The sequence below is a fragment of the Grammomys surdaster genome, unplaced genomic scaffold (assembly GCF_004785775.1).
Source record: "Grammomys surdaster isolate TR1022 unplaced genomic scaffold, NIH_TR_1.0 64, whole genome shotgun sequence".
Lineage (NCBI taxonomy): Eukaryota > Metazoa > Chordata > Mammalia > Rodentia > Muridae > Grammomys > Grammomys surdaster.
The window spans coordinates 715,468-735,794 of NW_021604566.1; the positions used below are offsets into that span (position 1 = coordinate 715,468).

Consider the following 20,327-nt stretch of genomic DNA (forward strand, 5'->3'; position numbering starts at 1 on the left):
ATCATTAGACATACTACAGATACCTCCTTTCAAATTACATTCTTGCTTTTCCAGTGATAAGCACTTGGGTTCTGAAGCTTAGTGTGCTCCAGATAAGCACTGACTCTGGGAGGCAACCTGGCTATGTAGATAATTTAATACGCATTTGAAGGTAAAATGGAACATCTGGCCGACTCCTTTCCTTTCTGTCTTTTTTTTTTTTTTTATTCGTTGTTCTTTTACATGTTAAACTTCTAAGAAGGATGATTCGATGTCCATTTTGTATTCTTAACTTTTTTTGAGCATCAACTGTGTCTTGAAAATGGTAGCCTGGAGAGCATTCCTGTTGCTATCCAGGATATCTGGAATGAGCAAGGTAGTAGACTACATTTGTGTATAAATGCGTAATTGATTCAGCCAATGTTTGATTGGATCACAGGATCAGTGCTTAATTCCAAGCTGTGCTCTTGCTCATTGGCAACTGGGTGCAAGCCGTCTGGAATCCTGTCTGAGAGGAATAAGCCCCGTAGTCTAGAAGCTGAGTTCTAGTTAATGACTTAGGATCATTTGGAAACCTGGCGTTAAAATATAAATCTTTTTAAATGTAGTTTCAATGGGTTGATTTGCTTGGTTCTATTAAAGTGGGCAGTTCTAGGAATTGAGTTTCATTTTGAAGCAAAGAGGGATCTATATCAATTAACGTGTTTTATTTTTGTAGAGTGTTTGGTGGGGCTTAATCCTTTTTTTCCCATGGAATTCCTGAACTCTTTAATATTCCATTTACCTGCTGCTTGCTGTTGGTGAATATCTAATTGTTTATTGTTAATGAGTATATGGTTTTTAGAAATTTATGATGGAATGTAAAAAGGTAATTTAGGATAATACTAGAATGTTGTCTGTCTGTAAATCACTGTTACTGTCAGTACCATGTAGCATACTATCCCTTAGTGACTGTCCATCAAATGCCACGAAACGGGAATCTCCCCATTGTTTCCTGTGTAGTTTACTACAGACTCCCTTCTTCTCCTCCCCTGTAGTTCATAAGCTCTAAGAAAAGAGAATATTGTTTTCTTTCAAGTTTCAAGACAGGGTTTGACTGTATCCCAAGCTGGCCTGGAGGTCAGGATGTAGTCCATACTCACCTTGGAGTGTAATGACTCTCCTGCCTCATCTTCCTGAGTACCAGGACTATAGGTTTGAGCCACGATTCTCACTTAGCAAAGGAGAAAATTTAAATCCATGTTTATGTATGTAAAATTATGATTTCGAAGACCTAGTCTTCAAACACAAATTTTTAAGAATCTATGACTGTATCTTTGGTTATTTTTAATACTTCCAAAAGATGAAGATTTTTTTTTTAAACCTACAATTTAGCCATGTGTCTTTTTGGCAGAAAAGTTAATTTCTGTAAAAGTCAGAAGGTCGATCTGCATGTGCATGCATTCAGCCTGCTCATGCCGTCACCTTTAGGGGACTGCCTGATTCTATCATAACCACAGGACTTAAAGAAAGTGCCTGCTTTTTAATCTAATCTCAAACTTAGAGCATTAAATACTGATGGGTCTGACATTTCCCACTGAAGACTTCCTTGATAAATTTGGGAACAGAAATGCTGGTAAAGTCGTAATGTATTATAGTATGGCACCTTAGTTCACCAAGAAGTCAGCTTAGCTGGATGTGATGGTACACACCTTTGATGCCAGCAAAGAGGTACAGGCAGGTAAGAGTTCAAGGCCAGACTGGTGTACATAGCTAGTTTCAGGACATCCACAGCTCAGAAAGTCCAAGGAAAAAAAGTCAACTTAATTTCACAGTCTGCTTTATTTTTCTGGCCTGTCCATAGACACCTGATTTCTCTTTTAGGAAAATAAGAAATAGCCATAATTCCCCGTGAAGAATAAAAAAAATCTCATCTCTTATCAATTTTTATTTTACTTTCCTTTGATTTGAAGCAGAATGTGAAAAAAATATATACACACACACACACACACACACACACATATGCATACGTACATACGTACTTTTTTTCTCTCTCTTCTTTTTTTGTGTTGTTAGAGATTAAACTCAGGGTCCTGACCATGCTACTTGATGATTTTGAAATCACGTCATGAGCATAGGCTACATAATTTTATGTTGTGCTTCCGATTATATGTGTGATGCTGAGGACTGAACCCAGAACCTTTGTATGCCCTGCTGCTGAGCCACATGCCTAGCCCAGTCATTTCCATGTACGTTGTTGTGATCTTGAAGGCCAAATAACATCATCTAAAAGTTTATTATTATGTAATATTAGCAAGAGTTTTCGATGGTGGGTGATGAAGCACCCAGGCTGGGTGTGATTGTGCACATCTGAGTTCATCACTGGGAGGCCGAGGCAAGAGGGTTATGAGTTTAAAACCAGCCTGGGCTATATAATGAGACTGTCTCAGAAGTTTAAGGGCTGTTGATGTGGTGCAATGTAGCATGCTTACTTAACATTCACTAAGCCTTGGGCTGTAATAGACAAATATATACATACATACTTATATGTTGAACCAGAAATCCATGGTGATAACTACTTACCTTATTCTTCATAGTGATGGAAAAACTCCTAAGAAGAAAGACAAGCAGAAATCATCTTGGAGTCTTTCATGTGAAAGTTACCCCTTGGCTATCTGCTGCCTACAAAATCTAATGGATCTCAGTATGCTGCTTAAAGTCAGGGGTCCCAGACTGTCAACTTGGTTATCTATCTTGCACGGTGCATATGGTCTATCCAGTGTATTCATGCTACTTGTGAGATCTAGTGACTGTCAGCAGCTTCAGGAAAATGGAGCTTCTCATAAGGGCAAATGTAGGATAGCTAGAAAATAAAGGAATTTTCTCCTCCCATGGTGTTGGGGATTGAACCCAGGGCCTCACTCAGATTGTACATGTGCTCTACCACTTAGCTATACCCTCGGCCCCTGGATTAATTTATTGAGCCACATTTTTGCATATGTGGAGTTTGTTTTGTTTTAGTTTTTCTGAGACAGGGTCTCATTATATAGCCCTGGTGGCTGGCTTGGATCTTGCTATATAGACTAAGTTGGCCTTGAAGTAATTGAGATAATGTTTGCCTCTCCTTCACTGAGTACTGGCAGTGTAGATATGCACCACCATGCCCAGCTAAGTCAACTTTTTATCAGCTGGTTTGGGGAAAGATTTATGTATCTCTTTCCTCTAGACTCTTTTCTTGTTGGCCTTTTAAAAATAGGTCTGGAGGTGTCGATTAGCTTCAAAGCCTGTCTTTTGGATCTTCTTTAGGTCAGCATAATGTATGTAGGATGACGTATTTCCCATAGAGAAGTTTCTCTGATACCACACATGCTTTAGTATAATGCATGGTAGAGCATTTTATCCTAATCTCTTTTGAGTTTATATCATACTAAAGGGTAGAAAACATCCATATAAGCAAAGGAAGTTACTTGGGATGTAAGGAACTGTGGTAGTCTTGTCCTTTAAAATATATAGCTAATCTTGGGGTGATGGCTCAGCAGTTAGCATTTACCGTTTGCAGAGAACCTGGTTTCAGTACCCAGCACCCGCATGGCAGCTCACACACACCTGTAACTTCAGTACTAGGGGAATCACACCCTCCTCTGGCTCCCAAGGGCTCTTGCATGCACCTAGTGTGAATTAACTCATACAGATATCAACATACACACAAAAATCATCTTCGCAAAATACGTAAGTGAAAGAGTAACCGTAGCTTGAGTGCTAACAGCCATGTGAGCTGCTACATTCATGTCTCAGAGTCTCTCTTTTTGCTTACTTAGGCCTGTCTCCTCCCTCCTACACATTCCCAGCCCCTGCGGCTGTGATCCCTACCGAAGCTGCCATTTATCAGCCTTCTCTGCTCTTGAACCCACGGGCGCTGCAGCCCTCCACAGCGTACTACCCAGCAGGCACTCAGCTCTTCATGAACTATACAGCCTACTATCCCAGGTAAGGTTACACAGGAAGTGACAACAAGGGACAGAAACAGAGGACTCCTTTGATAACTGGTGCCTCAGCTCACAAAAGAATATTGTCTACCTTGTTGAAGGTTAGCATGGCAGGCTACAGCTTCTGGTCATATCTCTGACCAAATAGGTTACGACAGATTGGAAGAGGTTTGTGTGTGTGTGTGAGCGTGCGTTTATTTTGCTGTATGTGACTAGCATTGTCTTCAGATTGCACATGAGCTTAGCTCTCCCCTTCCCCCTTCTAGTAGTGAACAGCAAGCAGGTAGTTCTTTTTTCCTTATATGTCAGATGGTAACAACAGAGGAGATGAATCACAAAACTGAATTATTCATAATAGGAGTGATTGTGTTATTTCCATAATAAATATAATTTCTTTTGGGCTTTACATTTCCCAAGGCTTGTATTCTTTGCTCCTTAAATACTTACCATAAACAAATCCAGAGTGGAATTAATGAGTGTTTTCCTAGGGTCCACGCATTTTGTCTTTGCCTTACTTTGGTTGCTGTCTGTTCCTGGGAGGTGGCAACTGGATAAGGGAAAGTGTGTGTTGGGAGTTGGAGCTTTATCTTAACGTCAGTACTTTTTGTTCATTTGCCTAGTTTTCCTTTCTTTATCCTTTTTTCCCCTCCAGAGTCTTACTTTATACTCCTTGCTGTTTTTACTGGTCTCCATTACCATTAACCCTCCTGCTCCTCCCCTGCAAACTACCGAGTATGCTTATTGGAGGGCTTATTAATGAGATGTCTGCCGCCTCCCAAGTGCTGGGATTACAGCTGAGTGCTACCATGCCAAACTATATTTCCTTAAAATTACATTTATTTACTTGTGTGTGGGATGTGTGTATGAGTGTGTGCATGAGCGTGGACACACACACACACCCCACATGATGCACAGGAGAAAGCTGGACCATCTTGGAGGTCTACTCTATGGGGTCCCCAAGATGGAACAAAAGTTGTCTGTCTTGGATCTTCTAAAATGATAGATAGAATTGTTGGAAATTTTGGAGTCCCTTTCATGTATCTGTCTGTGATTCAAACTTGGCTATATAAGGAATAATTCTAATCCTCAGTTTTAAAGTTCTGCAGTACTTTTGTTTATCTGGCAATCTGCTTTCTTTATTCATACAAAACTTTGCTTTATAAAGCAGTGAGTGCGTTACAAAAACATTTATAGCAGCGTTTATTTTTTTATCCTAGGATCTTCAAGACTAAGGTTTTGAGGATATTTACACATTTGTAAGTGAGGCTTGTGATAAAGTTAGCTTGAGACCGTTTATCACAAGCTTGGGGGTTGCTGGTGGGTGTCATGCAGAAAGGCTCAGAAAGGGGCTGGAGTTTGGGTTTTTTGTGGTGCATTGCTTACCTTCTGTGCACAAGATTATATTTGACCCCCTGTACTTGGTTGAGTACTGAGATGGGCTGACCTGTAAACTGTATACAAATGCTTATTGGAGGGCTCACTAATGAGATGTCTGCCTCTTTATGCCTTCAAAATATCAGCACTGAAAGATGCTGACCCTGATGCAGTTCTCCAGCCTCAGTAAGGATCCATAGCAAGCGCCCTATTACTGACTTAATGCCTGGGCCCTGTTATAATAAATTTCTTAGAAAGGAGATCATGAGTGTTGATTGAAATGCCAAAGACAAGAAGATCTAACATTTACGGCTTACTCTTTTCTTGACTCGGGTGGCTTTGATGTCTGATCCTTCTGCCTGTACCTCCTGAGTGCAGGGATTATTGGTGTGTACCACCAAGCCTGCTTTTCATGGTCTAGCTAGCAACAAAACCACTTTCCTAATTTTGAGTATAGGATTTCATTCTCAAATAATAACCTAGCTTTGTAAAGCACCCTTGTTTTAAGTCAGAAAGCCTATCACTTGGCTCTAGACTCATAGTAGTAACTGTATTTTGGGGCGTTTTTGTTGTTGTTTTTTATAATTTCGGCAAACTTTAGTTACCTAACTTTTTCAGTGGTAAATTTGCTGCTTAGGTGAAATAGATTCTTGGAAGAGTTACTTATGTATGTATGTTAGATAGTTGTTTTCTCTGGATGATAGAAGCTTGTTCCATTATTGATAGTGTACAAAATAGAGTTAATATTCATACAATTAAAAGTCCAAATCATGGGCTAGGCTTGATGGCACATGCCTTTAATCCAGCACTCAGAAGGCAGTAGTAGGTAGATCTCTTGAGTTTAAGGACAGACAACAGAACCACAGAGCAAATTCCCAGACAGCCAGGGCTACACAGAAACCCTGACTAAAAATACAAAACAAAACAAAAAAGTGAAAAGTCTAAAACATTACGATGTAATGAAGGAAAACCTCGACACCTGAAAGGAGGGCTAAGAGGAGTTGCAGATCTGGGGAGCTGGTGCTGAGTTCAGTGCTGAAGTGTTTATTGCCTTGGGATTGTAGATTTCAGATGAGAATTTCAAGTTCAAATATGGAATCGTGACATGAAAATTGGCTCCAGGCTTCCTGCCAGCAAGGCTAGAAACCGTGCTTCTCCTTCGGTTTCTGCACTCTCGGTTACTGAGGATGCAGAGGTGATGCAGAGGTGATTAGGAAAGCAATGGAAATGGGGTTTCCTTCTGCAGGGCTTCTGGGAGCACTTCTTATGCAAATGTATTGGGATGCTGCTTCCCGAAGGATGCAGAGCTTGCTATTTCTCTAACAAGGACTACTTATAGCTTCTCTTTAGAGAAGCATAACAAGTTGGGCTGTGGGTTCTCTCAGTTACTAGAGTGCTTGTCTGACGTGTTGAAAGCCCCGGGTGCCTTCACAGGCGCTGCATAAAGCAAGCATGGTTGTGCCTCTCCCACCCCAGCTCTCAGGGCAGGCCCGAAGGTCCATAATGAGTTTAGGGTGAGCCTCGCATTTTTAACAGTGTTCCTCAAACAGTGATATTTTGTGAGATGGCTGGAGCAGGTATTCTTGTTACACCTAACAGCCTGAGTGACAGAGAGAACCAGCTCCCCCAAGTTGACTTACACATGTACTATGATGCACATGGTTGCACATATGCAGACACTCAAAGACAAATACACAATACACATATGTAGTAAATAAAGGTTTTTGAGAGAGAAGAAGCTCTCAAATCATGACTGTTGACACCCATGATGGTCTTTAATTTTAGAAAGTCATTGGTAGAGCTATTGGTAACAATGTTTTGTACTTTGTAATGATTAAGTAAAGGCAGGCAGACTATGTGAAGCCTTTTGATAGTATATCCTTTGTTTGTTTGGTTGGTTTGGTTTGGTTTTTCGAGACAGGGTTTCTCTGTATAGCCCTGGCTGTCCTAGAACTCACTCTGTAGACCAGGCTGGCCTTGAACTCAGAAATCCGCCTGCCTCTGTCTCCCAAGTGCTGGGATTAGGGGCGCGCGCCACCACTGCCCGGCTCTTTTGTTTGTTTTATTTTTTATTTTTGTTTTGTTTTTGTTGTCTTTGTTGTTTTTCAGAAGCATGATGTTCCTGGCTGTCCTGGAACTTGCTTTATAGACCAGGCTGGCCTCAGATATACCTACCTGTTTCTGCCTCCCAAGTGTTGGGTTTAAAGGCCTGCACCACAACTGCCCAGCTGTGTACTCTGTGCTTATATGGCGAGCATCCTGGCCTGTTTGTTGTATATGTACGACTCTTCTACAGAGAAGTTTGTGTGACTTATTAGAAAATATGAAATGTAAAACAGATGCTATAAATTAGGATCTGGTGAAAATACAGATATGAAGACATTATTGGGTTGTCTATCTGCAAAGTCCTCAAGTAGCTAAATCTTGAGTTACAGAATTTGAAACTTTTACTCAGTTTTAGAGCTTGAAGCCAGCCCCTGACACATACTGGGTAGTCATGCATTGGAATTCATAATTTTTAAAGAAGTCATGATTTTCTGGGGAGATGGGAGCTTTGTGTTTGAAAAGGTTCTTACTGTGTATGGGAAACTGAGGGGCAGAAGTGGGCAGCCGTTGGTTTCCTTGTAGCACTCCACTGCTTGCTTCTGTGTTGCTTCTCTTGGGGGGCTGGGCAGAGTGAGTTTGTTGCCTACAGTGTATTCTGATCATATGCACCCCCATTCTCTCCCAACTCTTCCCAGATCCACCTCTATACTCACCTCCAACTTCATGTTGGGTTTTTTGTTTATATTTTTAATAACACATTGATTCCAATTTGTGCTATCAAGCTACTCATGACTGTGAGGCCATGCACGAGAGTGAAATTGACCTACCAGGTGTCACCCTCCTTAAAGAAAACTATCATACACTGTATCTCCTCAGTTAGGGGTGGGTGAGAACTCACAGACATGGATGGGGGCATGGACACACACACACAGACACACAATTACATACACACACATTCTGTACTGGAATGTTGCCTGTTTGATCTTGTATATAATTTAGACAGGCAGCCCCACTGCTGTGAGCTCAGAACTGCAGCTGCCCTGTCATAGCCAGAAGGCACTGCTTGCTCCTGTCCTCCTCATTCCTTTGGAGGGATGGGATTTAGACATCCCATTTGTGGCTGCACATTCCACCCTCTGCACCCTGGCCAGCCGTGAGTTCCTACATTAACCTCCATGTGCCTACAGAACCCACTGCTTACAGAACCTTGTCTGAACAGGAAGGCTCCTGTGCTCTTGGTGCACACACACAAGAGGGAGCAAATGTGGTATTGTCCCACTTTATCCTTGTCTTCACGGCTGTGGTGATGTGCTTTCCTGAATGAGAGCCTGTGATTTCCTGTTTCTTCATTTCCTCCTGCACCCGTCCGTCATTCAGGCCTCTCGTCCAGGATTTGTCACAAAGTTGAAGTGCACTGTCTTTTCCAACTGCTGTTACCTGGAAGGAAGCACCTTGAGTTGAGTGACACTCTGGCACACCGTTTCCTCTTTCTTAGCCCATTTCATCCTTTCAAGTGTTTAACATCTGTAGAAGTTAAATTATTAATACTAAGTGTACAGGAGAACTAGTACATGATGCTTTATGCTAGTAGTTAAAGCCCAGTTTCAGACTCTGTACTGTGTTCCTCCTACGCTCTATTGCTACCTAACCTTACGTAATAACGTCTCTAATAAGGTAAAATAGATACACACTCCTTTTGTGTTTAACATATAGCAGGCAACTGTTAAGTTTTGCATTTAAATATTTGTATAGATCCAGACTCTTGCCCTCCCCCAGTCTCCGTTACTCCCTCCTTACCCCTGTTGGTATAGATGGGCACATGCATGATGTCCTTTTGTACATATGGTGGCCAGAAATCAATGGTGGGTGTCTTCCTCACCTTCACCTTATATTTTTGAGACAAGGTCTCTCAGTGAACATGGAGCTTGCCAATTCCCTAGCTCCAGTAACACCCCACACGGCTGTGTCTGTCGCTGTATGTGTTGGCACTTGAACTCGATCAGCTTGCTTGATGGCAAGCTTCTAATTGATGGTGGTATCTTGTTAACACGGTGTTGTTACTTGTTTTGAGGTATTTATAGAACTCTGTGTGTGTGTGTGTGTTTGTGTGTGTGCGCGCGCGCGCATGCGCACCCATATGCACACGCTTTTGTTTCTTTCTAACTTCCATTTTTGGTGTCAAATTTAACCATAGGTACAAAGCTTATTTGTAAAAAATATTTTTCAGGGGCTGGAGATATGGCTCAGTGGTTAAGAGCACTGACTGCTCTGCCAGAGGCCCTGAGTTCAATTCCCAGCAACCACATGGTGGCTCACAACCATCTGTAATGTGATTCAATGCCCTCTTCTAGTATATATCTGAAGACAGCTGCAGTGTATTCATACAAATAAAAAAATAAATCTTTAAAAAAATATTTTTCAGTTTCATATTTAGATAGGTAACTCGATTTGAATTCGTGCTTTTTATTTTTTTAAAAAGCTTGCTAGTGTGTACTGTATGAGTACAGGCATATGTGTATTGGCTTTGTGCTCCTTTTGAGCCATCTCGCAGGTACATAAATTTGAGTTGTTAGGTTTTGGTTTTTTTGTTTGTTTTGTTTTGTTTTTGGTAGGATTTCAGGTAAGAGTCAAAGTCCATCCTATTGGTTTCGCAGATTTTGTTGTTCCATAACCACCTAACAGACTGAACTTACTAGTTTTGTGCTGTTTTGCTTTAGTGATTATAAATTTGCATGTTGCTGGGCAATAGTGGGGCACACCTTTAATCCCTGCACTTGGGAGGCAGAGGCAAGTGGATCTCTTGAGTTCTAGGCCAACTTGGTCTACAGAATTAGTTCTAGGATAGCCAGGGCTACATGAAGAAACCCTATCTCACAAAACTAAAAAGAAAAAAAAAATCTATTTTTGCACAGAGTATACCTGTAGAGATTAAGGACAATCTTGGGTGTTTTAAGGTTCCTCCTCTTTTTATTCGAGGGAAGTTGACCTTCAAGCTTCCAGGGATCTATCTTCACTTCCTGTCTCACCATCACAGAGATACCGGCATACTTTTCCACATCCAGCCTTTTACATACATTGTGGTGATTTGAACTCGGGTCCTCACACTTGTAGGGCAAACACCTTACCTCCTAAGCCATCTGCCTAGCTGTTGGTTTTAATTGTGGTACTGAGTATCACACTGACATTCTCAGGCAAGTTAAGCACACTCTCTACCACTGAGCTACATTGAAACTCTAATGCCTGACATCCAGAAGGTTGAGGCAAAAGGATTGTTTGCTTGGGGTCAGCCCCCTACTATTTACTACACTTGATCTTTGCCAGAAAATATGGGTTAATACTGGGTGAGCGTTTTAGCCAATTGCAATTTTCATGGTGCTTTTAAGAATTGAATTGGTGATGGAACCTTTTTAAAATATTTTTCATGTGTGCAACTATGCCATTGTTGTGCTAAGTTTCATTTTAATAATTGCTACCTCAAGAATTGAATATAACTGTCCTTTATAATGTTAAATAAATGCCACCTTCCACTTTCGTATGGATTTCAGGGACAGGAGTTCCTGTCACCAGGTTTATGCAGCAATATACCTATCCACGGCTCCATCTCACCAGCTCTTGTTCTGACTACTTGGTTTATAGTTTAAGAAGCCCTACTGTAGGTAATTTTTTATTACATCTGCATTCATTGGATGTTGACCTGGGTCTGGATATGTATGTTCCATTTCTCAAAAGTAGAGATCAGTGAACAGACAGTTCTTTCCCTCCGTGTGGGTTCCAGCCATCAAGCTTGGGTCTCAGACTCAACAGTAAGTGTTTCTCCCCACTAAGCTGCCACACTGGCTTCTTATCTGCCTTTTTTTTTTAAATATAGTTTAAAGGTAACAAAGACTCCACACTTAATTTATAGAGGACCATTAGACAAAAGCAGTGAAATGTGAAAGAAAGGTATATGGAAATAAGTATGTAGGGGAAAGGACAAGACGTTCATGGTCTTTGCATATTAGATTCATATCAGATATTTTATATGTACAGATAATGAATACTAATTTAAATATGAAGAAATCATGAAACTTGAGAAATCAGAGTGGAGTTGGCTTAATGGTTAAGAGCACTTATTTGAAAGACCAAGGTTTGATTCCTAGCACCCACATGGAGATTTGCTACTTCAGGCACCAGGCATGCATGTAGTACACAGACATACATGTTGGCAAAACACTCAGGTGAATAAAATCTTAAAACAAACAAAAAAATGCCAGGTGGTGGCAGCGCCCGCCCTAAATCCCGGTGATTGGGAGGCAGAGACAGGTGGATCTCTGAATTTGAGGTCAGTCTGGTCTACAGAGTAAGTGTGAGGTCAGCTGGAACTACGCAGAGAAACCCTGTGTAACAAAACAAAGGAGAAATTGGTGTGGTTTTTCTAGTTTGACAAAGTGCTAACTGGTATGATTTTTCAGAAGGAAATTAACTTTAAGGTCTCTCTCACCTCTGTTAAAGTGAAGAGAGAGGTGTTGGCTTGAAGGACGTTCATAATCTAAAGTTGGAATCAGTATTTCTTCTTGACTGGGTTAAAAAATGTTCTGTGCATATTGCAAATTATTTTGATTTGACTGCTTTGAAGAGCTGGTTGGGTGGGGAATCCTGTAAATCTGATTGGTAAGCTAATTAATGAGACTAATGTGGAGGTTGCTTAGAGGTACCACACAAGTTAGGCCACCGTGGGTCTTGTGCTTCTTGGAGGAAATTGCTACAGTAACACCTGGAGCTCTTCGGTTCTCTATGGTAATGGTGATGTGTTCAGCTGTTACCCTTCTCTTTCCCTCTTCTGTTGGCAGAAGTTGCCCTGTGTGCTCTGCTGTATTGTCCTGGGGCCTCATTATCCCTCTGCACATGTGGATAGAGCCTTTGGTTCTTGGGCACGTTCATTGTGGACACTTTTGCTCTCTGGCTGTGATTTCTATTAGTCCTTTATAGCCATTCCTCTTCTTCATGCCTTAATATTCCTGAAAACTGGCTCGCTAACCATCAGTGATCTGGGCTTTGGAAGTGGCTGAATGACTTGAAAAGTCTTCCTTCCTCTCCCTTTGAAGAACCTTAGAGATGGGGAAAGTCTAGCATCTAACAGCATGGCATTAGCCCATTACTTCTCCTTTGGCTTCTGGGGAACGTGAGACAAAACCTCTGGCATTCCTCTGTCTTAAGAAAGGTAGCTCAGTGAAGCGTAAGAAACATCACTTTCAGAAAGTCAGTTTCTTAAGTGATATGTTTTAGAGTAAATATTCAACATTGTGTGTTCCTGTTGGTTCATTGTGCTTTCTCTCCCTTTAGCCCCCCAGGTTCGCCTAATAGTCTTGGCTACTTCCCTACAGCTGCTAATCTTAGCAGTGTCCCGCCCCAGCCTGGCACGGTGGTCAGAATGCAGGGCCTGGCCTACAATACTGGAGTTAAGGAAATTCTTAACTTCTTCCAAGGTTACCAGGTCAGTAGCTTAAAGAAGAAAAATCCTCAGTGCCCTTTACTACTAAAGTCCGTTTGCCAAAGGAATGCAGCTAGGAAAGACACTGGTTCTCTGAAACTCAGCACATTTGTCTGTGCTGATGGACCTACCTCCAGGTTCATCCTATTGACATGGTTAGGGCTTTCCTATGGTGTCCTAATTCCTGCTACATATTCTCATTCCCTGTATCTGTTAGTGCCTTTCTAAAGCTTGGCGCTTTGGAAGAGTTCATCAGGGCAGGCAGCAGGACAGGGGCTTTCATGAAGAACAGTATTGGCTAAGGATGTGCTTCCCTTGAAATCGTCTGTTAATTCTTTCACTTATAAAATAACTTGGGCATAGTGGTGAATGCCTTTAGTTATATAGGAAAAGGCATGCAGACCTGTGAGTTCAAAGGCAGCCTAGGCCACAAAGTGGAACACTATCTCAAAAAAGAAAAAAGTAGATAAAGTAAAATGGTGGTGCTCGAGGTGGCTCTCCTGCTAATGATAACAGTGCTCCTGCTCTTGTAGAGGGCACTGGTGCCGTTCGCAGAACCCACATGGCCAGCTCTCAACCATCAGTAACTCCAGCTCCAGAGACTCAGTGCCCTCTTCTGGTTTCAAGGGGCATCAAACATGCATATGTTCACATATATACGTGCATGCAGGCAAAGTATTCATACATATAAAATAAATTTGTTTTTGTTTTTTTTTAGATGTACTAAGTAGCTTTGACTGTCCTGGAACTCACTATATAGAGAAAGCTCAAATTCAGAGACCTGCCTGCCCTTGCCGCCAAAGTCCTGGGATTAAAGACAAGCACCACACACCCACCTTAATTTTATTTTCCAGACAGGCGGTGGTGCATTCCTCCAATTCCAGCACAAGGGAGGCAGGGGTCTGTGTATCTCTTGAGTTCAAGGCCAGCCTGATCTACAGAGCTAGTTCCTGGGTGGCCAGGGCCTCACAGAGAAACCCTGTCTTAAGAAACAGGGAAGGGGGAAAAGGCATTTACCCCAGATCTGTGAGCTGAATTTGATCTCGGGAAGAGTCACATGATGGAAAGAGAACTCACTCATGAAGGTTGTCCTCTGACTTCACACATGGCATATGCACCCCACTCCCCAACACACACACACACACACACACACACACACACACACACACACACACAAATAAATGAAGGTAATTTTAATTTTTTTAAATAAAGGAGTGGTAAGGATATCGATTAGTGTTCCCAATTTCCAATACTGCAGATAGAGTAAATAAATAAATAGAAACATTTAAGCATGGAGTGTCCAGTTGAGCGTTTAAAAATCAGAAAGCCTCTTTTAATTGCACTGGGGAAAAATAAAAATGAAAAATCTACTTTAACCTTGGAGATAAAAATAAGACACCCCAACTAACAGGCTTGTTTTGATTCTTGAACTGGAGTGGGTGCTTGGCCTCATGAAGTGACCTGATTTTTCTGCCTTTGCTTTTATCTTGTTTTGTTTTGGCTGTTGCCTGTGTCCATCACTGCCTTCTGACTTTAAGAATAGGCTTTTCTTGGTGATGGGTTTGTAACAGTGAATATTATCTTGTTTCTTTCTGGTTCATCTGAGCAAACCCTATTCATTCTTAAAGTCATTTGATTACTTAAAGTCAAGTTTCTTCTTCCTATAAAGTCTAAAAACAAGTAACTTGTAGACTTACTGGTCTATGAGCAAAATCAGTCCTCCTTCCTCCTAGAGCTGAAATTAGCTTGAGTCTTCAGAATAGCAAAATCCAGTGATGCCTCTGAGCATGAGCAGCACAGTGTGGGTGAGCCGCGTCTACAGAGGCCGTTCCATGTCCATGATTCAGGGATAGTGTGATCTTAGGTAAAACTGATTAGATCCCTGACCACTACCCTAACCATTGTTGTCTTAAGGGTTTTTAACATGCAAGAAATATTTTCCATTAGTTAGGAGGAAGTTGGACTGATAAAGTCCAGAACTGAGGTCACTTTTTCTTTCTTCTTGGCTTACAGTGTTCTTCGGAGGCTGGTAGTCAGTTCTCTTGGGTCAGTAGCTCATTACTCTTCTCTAGATGATTACACAGCTGCTGGAGGACTTGAAAAATGTTAAAAGGTTACCGTATAGACCTCCTTTTTCTCTGATTAAACTATACAGTTTTACTAGAATTGGATTGGAAAGATTACTCAATCTTCCAGAAGAAATACTTGGACTTTTGTATTTTCCCATGGTAGAAACTCTGAGTAGTTTTCAAGTTTAATGATCAGCTGGGCTTAATGGTTTAGCTTGATTCCACCATTTTCATTTACTTTCACACTAAATAAAGTGAAGCAGTCTTACACATGTATAATGAGATTAACCACAATTAACCTTACGGAGGAAGTACCATGGTTGGCAATTGTGGGTACTTCTTTCCCCTCAGACACGTAGTCAGGCTCATTCTGATTTATGATGAAACGTCTGACACAGGACCGACCGATGACTAGAGAGTAATGGTGCTTACAGCCTGACTACCTGAGCCAGTGTAGTGAGAGAGAACCAACTCCCGAAGGTTGTCCTCTGACCTCCAGATGTGTGCTGCAGCACACACGTGCACATACACACATATACACATGCACATATGCACATACACATACAAAATAAATAAATGTAATAAAAAGTGGGAAAGGTTTAAAAATTTAAGTCTGACATGCTTCAAAAATGGGATAAAATGATAAAATTTATACCAAATAACCCTTGAGTAGCTCCTAGAGTCATTCTTGGTTAGAGTTATTTGTCATAATCAGCAGCACAGTGCTGGTATGTCATTTCTTCTCTTGATATATGAATTTATTTTTTATTTATTGCATTAGTTTGAGACATTCTTACATAGTTCATCGGCTGACCTCAGTAGCACTATATAGATCAGGCTAGCCTTCCGATTGCCATCACCCTCCTGGCTCTGCTTCCCAAGTGCACCATGCTCGTGGTAAGCATTTAGAATTTATAAAGTGAATCAGTGAATCAGGATTGTATTAAGACCTCAGTCATCCAAACCTGCAGTTCCAGTATGTGCTTCAGTATTTCAAACTGTGAGGCATGCATTCAAATCTGTATCTAACCCAAATTTTTCTTTCTTACATAAAACTTAGGTTTTCCTACTGTCTTTTAAAAACTGCATGCCCCCTTATTTGTTGTTTACCCTCCAGCTGTTCAAGGAACATATGTCACAATGGGGTCGATTTCCTTTTGTTTGGCTTTGCCACAGATGGTAAAATCTGCAGATGACTTCTTAAAATTGTTCCCTTGAGTACAATCTGTTTATCTCCTCCTACCTCTCTTTCTGTCCAGATTTAAGTCTGTAGGCCTGGCTGGCCTGGAACTCACTATGTAGGCCAGGTTGGCCTGGAATTCACAAAGATCCACCTCCTTCTCCCTCCCAAATACTGAGATAAAATCGTGCACCACCACTGCCCAACTACATCTTAACAACTTGTATTAATTTAACCTCTGGTCCTTTCTGATTAATTTTATTATGTTTACATTGATATACTTAAATCTTTGTTGTATAAATGAAATTTACCAGTGATGTCCGATTTTATCTTTTAAATAAATATAAAACTTGGCTGTTATAATAGTTAATGTCATTTTAGAAACACATCCTCTTAGTTGGGTCTGGTGGTGCACACCTTTAATCCTAGCACTTGGGGGTGGAGGCAGAGGCAGACAGATCTCTGATTTCAGGTCAGTCTGGTCTACAGAGTGACTTTACATGATAGCCAGACCTACATAGTGAGACCCTGCTTTGATAAAAACAGGAAGGAAAGGGGGGAGGAGGAAGAGAGGGAGAGAGAGAGATATGCATAATCTTTAAAGAACTTAGATATACTTCCCCCATTTACTTCAGCAACATTTCTCTCAAAACTCTTGCAGCTTTGTGAATTTCCAACTTATAGGAACGAGGGAAACCAAGCTTAGAAAGAGAAAGGATTTTTTTAATCAGGGAGAAATCTGATGGGCAAAGTAAGATGCAGGGCATAAGGTTCTCCTATCAAACCTGTTGTGGATGGCTATAGTGGCACACGTTGTTATCCCGGGGCTCAGGTAGGAAGTTTGAAGCTAGCCTAGGGTATATCACAAGAAAAACAAAACGCAAAGAAACAAACAGAATGGACACACAGCTCTGCAGATGCAGTGCTTGCCTAACAAGCGTGAAGCCCCGAGTTTCAGCCCCAGCAGTCCATAAAACCAACATGGTCATAATCTCAACACTTGAAAATAGAGGCAGGAGTTACCATAAGCTTGGGATCATCCTAGGCCTATCTTATGGAGAACCCCCTGTCAGAGTTGGAGGAATAGAGGGAAAGGAACGTGTGCTGTGGGAGAGGGAGAGGGGAGCAGGAGTTCTGAAGGTGAAACACTTTGAAAGCATTTGGCAGTGAGAGGATTGTTTGGTCGATAAAGTGCAGGCACTCTGTTTTGGATGGTTGCTTATCCTGATGGCTCTTGAGAGTCCTTATGTACCTTCAACACTGTCTGTCTGCTCTTTCCATTAGCCTCTGTTTTTCATGGCCTTGGGCTTCCTCCTCAACATTCTGACTTCGTGTCTTTTGATGACTCATATAAAAAATTTTATTTAGTATTCAAGTGAGCAAATTTATTTCAGCAGTCTATTTCAGATCTAAAACTATTTAAAATTCATTGGTTTTAGGGGTTTAACATATAATGCCTGACAAAGTAATTGATGCACAAATAAGTAACATCCTGTCATACCTAATATTTACTATTGAGAGATCAGGTTCTGGGCTGGAGAGATGGCTCAGCAGATAAAAGCACTGGCTCCTCTTCCAGGGGTCCTGAGTTCAATTCCCAGCAGCTTAAAATCAGCCTGTGGGATCTGATGGCCTCTTCTGGTCTGCAGATGTACACGCAAACAAACATACATATACATACATATATGCTTAAAAAAATAGATCAGATTTGATCTTCTTAATTGTAGTCTGATGGGTTTGTATCAGTTTTAAAAACATATTCAGTGTAAGTTCTCTCCTAAAAGGGCTCTTGATAAATAAATGAAGCATTGAGAAGGAATTAATGTGTGGCTTCTAACAGTGTCATTGCCCAGGTTCTAAATGTCATATACTTTTGTTGATATATTTAGTTTAAAATAACATCCGCAGTGGCAGGCTGCCCAACTTTTGATCCTGTTTGTTTCAACTTGCATTTTAGTATGCAACCGAGGATGGACTTGCACACACAAATGACCAGGCCAGGACTCTACCCAAAGAATGGGTTTGTATTTAAGGGCCCCAGAGTTAGATCGTCCTCAGAGAAGAAGGTAAGGACCTATCATGACAGCTAAATCAGAGGCCCAAATAGAGAAGCCAAGAGTCTGACGTTTCTCTAGGAGGCAGGTGAAGCGGCTTCCTTCCCCTTGCCTCACTGTGATGTGTCAGAAGACTTAGATGAGAATGAAGTTTGTAATCCAGGAACACACTATCAGTGTAATGTGTGTGGATGAGAGTGTACTGCTGTGAGTACCGTGGAATAAATGTCTTGGACATCGGTTTACTGCTCAGTTGTGGGATAGGTTGAGTGCTTTTCTTGTTATTGTTCTACTTCTTCCTCCCTCCCCCTCCTCTTCTTTTCCCCCTCTTCCTCCTCACTCCTCTTCTTCCCCTCCCTCCTCTTTAATTTAAGATGGCCAACAGCGTGACTCACTTGCTGTTTAACTGTATAACCTGAGGTTGATCCTTGAGTCCCACATAGTACAAATTGAGACCTGACCTCCACATGTGTACTACACACAAAATAAATGTTACAGAAAAGAAAACATCACCATTCTAGAAAATTTTACTTTTTTATTTTTTTAAATTTTTTATTGTTTAGCATTCAGCTCAGTCAGATACAGTTACACATACCTGCTATTTCCTACCAGGAAAATCACTTGAGCCTAGGCTGGGGTTTGTGACTAGTCTGGACAACATTGTATAAGACCTCATGTTTTTTTTTTTTTAAAAAAAAAACATGTCTTTGTTCGAAGTTATTGAAAAGCTTTCATTGTATGTCTTTTTTAAATCTAAAGCTAGAGGGAAAAATATCGATAGAGTTAGTGGCTGTTGTCAAAAGGGATCTTCCCCTATTAACCTACAGGCTTTCCTGGGATACTGGCACTCTGTGTTGCCCATGGAGTTTCCCGGGCCACATTTAGGGATTAGTGGGGCTTATTTCTTCAGTTTGGTTATTGGATTTCTAGACTTTTCATTTTCCAATTTAGTTATTATTTTCATAGTTGTGAGCTTGAACCATATGGAATCTAAACTGGCCATGTAAGGGCCAGTGTTCCATCATTTCTGAGAAATGGGAATCCATGTATGGCTCCTCATTCTGAGGATAGTTTCAGGGTGCAAGTGAAGACTGGGGCCTCTTAAGGACCACTATGCTGCTCTAAGTGGGAATGAGCTCTGCCCTGTCCAGGTCCCAGTGATAACAGCACATCATTTTAGCTCACTGATACCTGAGAGGCCATTATTGTTTCCCTCTCCTGCATGCATTCCAGGAAAAGGTTTCCTAGTGTGTTACTGGGAATTGCTTCCCATGGTGTCCAGCCATACTTCATTCCCAGTATCGGTTCTTGCACATTTATTTGCTACTGGGGGATAGTCCAGTGTTGCCCTCTGTGGTGTGAGGAGCTCGTTCTGCTTAGCGTGCCCCTTTAATGTGCCTCCATCCATTTAAGATTTTGGAGTCTTGAATGCCGCCCTTGGCTTCTTGGCCTCTCGTCCACCTTGGATCTTAAGCTCCTTGCGCTCTGCTTTTGCCCTTTGTCATTGTGCTGCCATCTCCAGACAATAGGAATGTACATTCAGAAGTGTGTTTTCTGTTCCTTTCATAGAGTCCGTTACATATGCACTACTTTATCTTATGTGAATGAGTATTTTACCTACATGTATGTCTGTTCTGCACTCAAGCTCAGTGCCCCACCGGGGCCAGAAGAGCTCATTCTTTGTGATGCCTCTGTAATCCCAGTGCTTGAGAGATTGAAAGAAAGAGGCACTGCAGAAAACTCTAAGGTGGGCATGGGCAACTAGAGTTCCAGTCCACCTTATGTTCCAGAGTATTTAAACACAACTCATCAGAATTTTTGGCTTCTGTTTTTTGTTTTATTGGGACCAGGTCTTGCTATATAACCCAGGCTAATGTTTCATACCTAGTGGAATCCAGTTATCTTTAGTTATCCCTGTGTAAGCTCTGTGTGTTGGCACACGTTCACAATTCTGATATTTACAAGGCAGAGGCAGGAGGATTTCCGTGAGTTCCAGACCAGCCAAGACTACACAAAAAGAACGCTATCTCAAAAACTAAACAAAACTCAAAGTAACAAGTGGGCATGGTGATTCACGCCTATAATCTCAGATCTTGGAAGAAGTTCAAAGCTCACCTGGCTCTTTAGTGAGTTCCAGGCAGCCTCAGGTTGGTCTACAGCCTAAGGCCTGCCTTGTTTCTAAAAAAGAAG

At 41.4% G+C, this 20,327-nt stretch overlaps 1 protein-coding gene across 5 annotated transcripts in view; it reads left to right on the forward strand.

The window, feature by feature from the left end:
* Esrp1 (epithelial splicing regulatory protein 1) overlaps window positions 1-20,327 on the forward strand; it is a 55,808-nt gene that overhangs the window by 30,916 nt on the left and 4,565 nt on the right. For 3 of the 5 annotated variants that reach the window (XM_028769273.1, XM_028769285.1, XM_028769291.1), the window contains exons 13-15: window positions 3,777-3,945; window positions 12,687-12,837; window positions 18,041-18,149. In XM_028769273.1, coding sequence (XP_028625106.1) covers window positions 3,777-3,945; window positions 12,687-12,837; window positions 18,041-18,115 — 395 coding nt within the window. In that variant the 3' untranslated portion in view covers window positions 18,116-18,149. Of the gene's footprint in view, window positions 1-3,776; window positions 3,946-12,686; window positions 12,838-18,040; window positions 18,150-20,327 lie in introns of those variants that run through there. The other 2 variants (XM_028769298.1, XM_028769301.1) reach the window with 2 other exon arrangements.